The sequence below is a fragment of the Maniola jurtina genome, chromosome 17 (assembly GCF_905333055.1).
Source record: "Maniola jurtina chromosome 17, ilManJurt1.1, whole genome shotgun sequence".
NCBI classification, from domain to species: domain Eukaryota; kingdom Metazoa; phylum Arthropoda; class Insecta; order Lepidoptera; family Nymphalidae; genus Maniola; species Maniola jurtina.
This window is the reverse complement of record NC_060045.1, coordinates 159,522-165,024: the sequence shown is the minus strand read 5'-3', so window position 1 is coordinate 165,024 and position 5,503 is coordinate 159,522. Positions and strand designations below refer to the sequence as shown.

At 38.2% G+C, this 5,503-nt stretch overlaps 1 protein-coding gene across 1 annotated transcript; it reads right to left on the bottom strand.

Annotated features, from left to right (window-relative positions):
- Nucleotides 1-941: 941 nt before the first annotated feature.
- Nucleotides 942-2,634, bottom strand: LOC123873687. The gene is made up of 2 exons (XM_045918665.1): nucleotides 2,066-2,634; nucleotides 942-1,885 (listed from the first exon to the last, which is right to left on the bottom strand). The coding sequence occupies exons 1-2, from the start codon at nucleotides 2,578-2,580 to the stop codon at nucleotides 1,099-1,101; spliced, it is 1,302 nt and encodes a 433-aa protein (XP_045774621.1). The 5' UTR covers nucleotides 2,581-2,634; the 3' UTR covers nucleotides 942-1,098.
- Nucleotides 2,635-5,503: the final 2,869 nt, after the last annotated feature.

Genomic DNA, 5,503 nt, shown 5'->3' with positions numbered 1-5,503 from the left:
GAGGCAAACACCGTTTGGCATGTCGGTGATGCAGCGGCGCGATCGACCGCGGTCGAATTGCGTCGCGAACGATGTGTGCGCGGGCGTTAGTGCTCGAGAGTCGAAATCAAAACGTGAACGACGTAACCCCACGGCGGGACCGCGTGCGTTTGCATCGGCGGCGGTGTCTGTGTGGACGTCGTAACGCACGGAGATAATCAATTTGTTTAACTTCTGTACTGGGGCGATACATAAAGTTTATATTAAAGAATACTGAACACGGACCAAGTTGGTGCTTGGAGAGAAACACTCTAAGCAAATATTCTAATAGAAGGGACCACTTTAATTACACAGATATATTTGTTATATAGGGGCGATACCTCCTAAGATCTAAAAGCGATTTATGTTTGAACTGTTGACGACGTGGCTGCTCAGGCGGGGAGAACCGTGTGTCCTCCGGATGTTTGGTGATCTTTGCTTGAGATGGCTTTCGGTGATATTAACTAACTATCTGACATATGACAGAGCGCGTTGGAAGAAACTTATGCGAGGGAGAACCCTGGTGCCTTTGATGCTTTGTCAATCCTAACTGAGGAAAGCCCTAGTGTCTTAGGCGCTTTGTGAGTCCTTTGCTGAGATGATTCTAATGTGCTTTAATAACAGACTGACCACAGAGGGCAGGTAATGCTGCTGTTCTGTTTGTATTCTGACATTTGTTGGAATACTTAACCGCCTTGTGGTGGTTACCCAATATTAATAACATACCCATACAAAATTACGCTAATGCATATATACTAAAGGTTGGGTTAAGGCCTGTGGATATTCCGCAGTGAGTCTGACCCGTCCTTGAAACCTATTACAGGTCTGTAGTGGGAGGGCACCACTATAAAAATGCTATTTCAGCTTCGGCTGCAACGTGGGATCATAAGTGGCACGCACCACTTCCTACTTTTGCTTTTTCGACGGGAGCCACTAGATTACCCTGGGATTTTCACCAGGTACATATATATGTAAGGGAGAAATTAAAGTCGTATTGCCGATATAGAGGCTACTTTAATACTAATACTTATATGCGACGCACCGTCGCCACCGTTACAAAAATGCTTACGTTAAACAAATCTAATCGAGAACGGATGGCCGAGCCATAACTCCTCCATCCCTAAGAGGAAAATTATCGGAGGGATCGTTTTTAGAGTCATTCCGATGATTTTTCTTAAATAATGAACATTTTGGCGATTTCAGCCAGACATAACATAAGAACACAAAAATACTTAAAACTACAAAACCTGATGTCAGGTATCCTAAAATTACACTGAATTTACTGTCCTTTTGATCGTTTAAAACACTTTCAACAACAGCACTATGTTTTAATGAAAAGGCCATGTATTTCACTTCATCTAAACTAATTTCTTCCATATTAACTACACTTGCACCGGATAGAGTCGCGTTTGCTTTTAACTGAGGGAGTGTAATAATTGGAATTCTCTTCATATTATCTGATTCTACAATAGTGCGATGGTGGAGGCGAATTCCATAAATTTCTAGCTCACACGGTTCGTCGATTGTGATCAGGTAAGTGCCAAATACAAGTTGTTTGCTGACCTCATGGCCGCATCGCTTCGTCAGTGTCGTCCTCAGTCTACTATAGAGGAGCCAGCTATTTGGGTTGATTTGCTGAACCTTAATCTTTTCGATCTGGACCTGATGCTGCTTGCAGGAAATAAGGTCATCTTCGAATTTCATAAGCTGCTCTATACAGGTGAGTTCATAATACAACGCTCGGTTGTCTGCAGTACACAGGAACTGATTGCCGGTAGAAAATGACTGACATGGTTTAACAAGCGGTAAGTATTTGATTCCTTTCGCCAAAAGGTAAGGATATTTGGGAATGATAGCTAGGGTTTTATTTTCGGATTCGTGAAAAATGGGTAATGAATATACTTTAAAATAATTATATGTTGAGTTATCAGTTATTGGTATTTCCATTATAAATGTAATCTGATTATTTTTAATAAATGACTTTACACAAATGCTTTCCTCAATTTTAAATAAATTGGTTTCCGTTGGTGGGTACACCAAGCTTTCAGAGTTGGAAATTACATTTAAATGATACAATAATTCTGTAGAGTTCACAATTGACTGATGCAAAATAGAGATTTTACTTAACGCTAATGCTGTTTCAATTTCACTCAGTCTAACAAAGATAGCACGAAAACTACTTGTAAATACACTAAATAATCCTGTAAGATAAGTTATGAAAATCCAATTGTTTTGTTTGGCAGCTAAATCTTTGAGTAATGTTTCAACCTTTGTTAAACGGTTATGAAAATGAACAGAGTTCACATTCATTGTTTCAGTTACATTAATAAAACTATCAAACATTTTAGAGACAATTGTCAATTTCTTTGATATAATAATTTGGTTGCGATTTAATTTAGAAGTAAGTTCGTCGTACTTAATTGCGTCATCATGATCCAGGTTACCAGTTATCACTTTTATAATTGAACCCAAAGGATTTATCAAACCTCTCTTAGAACGTTTCTGTGGAACTAATTGTCTATATTTTTCTATAGTTATGTCGCGGGTAAAGTCTGTATGCATTTTAATACTCGCTAGTTCTTGGGAATATGATGCGTTCCAATCGATGATACTGCACATCCGTTGGTAGGTTGTAAGTACGCTATTTAGATCGTTGGACATTTGTTCCAAATTTATAAGCTTAACTATAGTCCAATGGTCGGTTTGCATGTATGCTTGACCTTCCTTGACAGGGAAAATACCTGGGTTTTCTTCAAGATTTTGCAGATGAAGGGCCTGCGACTGCATCGCTACTAGCAGGACACAGCAGAACCTGCGGAGGACGTTTGATGTTTTTAATTGGGGTTTTGGTGACCCTTTCTCCTACTTTTATGGGTAAAATATTTCCCTTAGAACGTCCTAGGACTTTTGCTTTGATATATCTTGGTTTATCTTTACTTTTACGCTTATTAACATCCTTGGCAAAAATAACGTTTCCTTTAGAAAACTCAATATTAGCTTCACCACCTTTCTTTTCCCTAACCCTTTTCTTTATGGCTACCATTTTATCCGTTAGATGTTTGTACAATACTCTAGTTCGTTTTGCATGATCTTTAACCATTTTTTGAAAATACTGTTTTTCTAATTCTATGCGGTATGGGCTACTTGTATCAGTGTGTCCAAAGACAACTTCAAATGGAGTAAGTTCAGTAACAGAGTGAATGGAATGATTGTATGCCATAACTGAATAGGTCATCACCGATGCCGCGTCGGTAAATCGCTTTTCATATTTGGCTAATCGGTATATTTCAATTATAGTAGAGTGGAAGCGCTCTATTAAGCCCATTGAATTAGGGTTGTTAGGCGTGCCAATGTGAAGTTCAATTTTGTGTAAGCTTAAAAATTCTTTCATCAATTCATTGTTAAATTCAGTACCGGAATCAGAGCTAATTTTTTTAGGTATGCCATAAAATGAGAAGTACTTCATCAAAGCACGGACCACCTCAGGGGTAGATTTGTTTTGAACTTCAATAGCCTGACCTAGTTTGCTGAATGCGTCAATCAGAGTCAAATAAGTCTTTCCCTCAATGCTAAAAAGATCAATGAATAGTTCCTGAAACGGGGCATCTTGGGTTTGTGTTAGCTGTAAAATAGGTTTAATGGGCTTTCTATCATATTTCATTTTCCGACATGCTTCGCAACTATTTATAACTGCCGTAACTGATTCTTGCATTCTTTCCCAGTAATAATTTCTACGAAGCCTAACTAAGGTCTCCTTAATGCCACGATGGCATGTTTTTCCCTCATGGTATTTATTTATTATAGCTCTCTGTTCTCCTTCATCTTCAACATATACTACTCGTTCTGTGCATTCATAAAAATTTACCAGGCCTTCTTCAAAAAGCTGTATTATTAAATTACTAAATAGCCTACGATGTGCCTGTTCTTCGAAATAGATGAAGTACTTTATTTTTGGGTTTATATGCTTTATCAAAAACTCCTTTACTAATTCAGGGTTGTCTGTTGGTAAGAAAACTTCTAAGACCTTCTGTTTATCACGTGAGAGATCGCTTACCTGCATTTCGTTTTTAAACCACGAAAAAACTAGAATTTGATTAGGTTTAGTATCTATGGCCTCATTCAAAATCGGTATCCCGGATGACTCTGGATTTATAGCTGAATGGATGGTATCTGTTTTACTAGATTCTGACCGCACCGGGTAATCATTTACATTTTTATCATTAAATTCTATAGAACTAGCGGTCGCTGTTCGACTCAAATCTGATATAGTTACTGTCGATGAATCACTGTGACTTAATTTTTCATCTACGTTTACTATTAATGACGGATTTTCTTTGTCTGAATCTAATACATTAATTTTTATTCTGGATAGAGCATCAGCATTGCTATTTTGTTTACCATTTTTATATATTAATTCAAAGTCAAAGTCTTGTAAGCGTAACCTCCAGCGGGTTAATTTGCTGCTGGGGTCTTTCAGTGATTGGAGCCAAACTAGGGGACGATGATCAGTGTAGATGTAAAATTTGCGACCATACAAATACGGTCTAAAGTGCTTTACAGCCCAAACGATTGCAAGCAATTCCCTTTCGATCACGCTGTAACGCGATTCTGTGTCGCTTAGGGTACGGCTTGCATAAGCTATGGGTTTATCACTTCCAGGTTGTCCTTGTGACAGTACTGCGCCTATAGCTACGTTCGACGCATCGGTTGTAAGTATAAAGGGTTTGTCATAGTCGGGGTATTGTAAAAGGGGGGCGTGCGTCAAAAGTTCCTTACATTGGTTAAATGCGTTGATGTATTCCTGATTTATTATAACTCGATTACGTTTCTTTAAGCAATTCGTTAATGGTTTGGTGATTTTAGCAAAATCTTTAATAAATCGTCGGTAGTACCCTACCAGTCCCAAGAAACTCTTAATCTCAGTCGTTGTTTTAGGTAGTGGATAATTTAGTACGGCATGAATTTTATCGTTATTAGGTTTGAGTCCCTCTTTTGTAATTGTATGTCCAAGGTAGAGAACTTCTTTTCTTAAAAATTCTGATTTGTCAAGTTGAATTTTCATGTTGCTTGCTCTGAGTCTATCAAAAACAGTCCGTAAGTTATATATCATGTCGTCAAGACTATTTCCGTAAATTATAATGTCATCTAAATATACCATGCAGTGTAGTCCTTGTAATCCACGCAAGACGTTATCCATCGTTCTCTGAAATGTGGCTGGGGCGGTTTTAAGCCCAAATGGCATTCTCAGAAATTCGAAATGCCCATTTTGTGTAGAGAAAGCTGTCTTTTGTCTGTCCTTCTCGTCAACTTCTATTTGGTGGTATCCACTAGCTAAGTCAAGCGTAGTGAAATAAGTACTCTTTCCCAACTTATCAAAAAGATCATTTATGTTAGGCAGGGGATATTTATCATCCAAGGTTATGTCGTTAAGTTTTCTATAGTCTATTACCATTCTGTATTTGACCTCTCCTGATGCATCCATCTT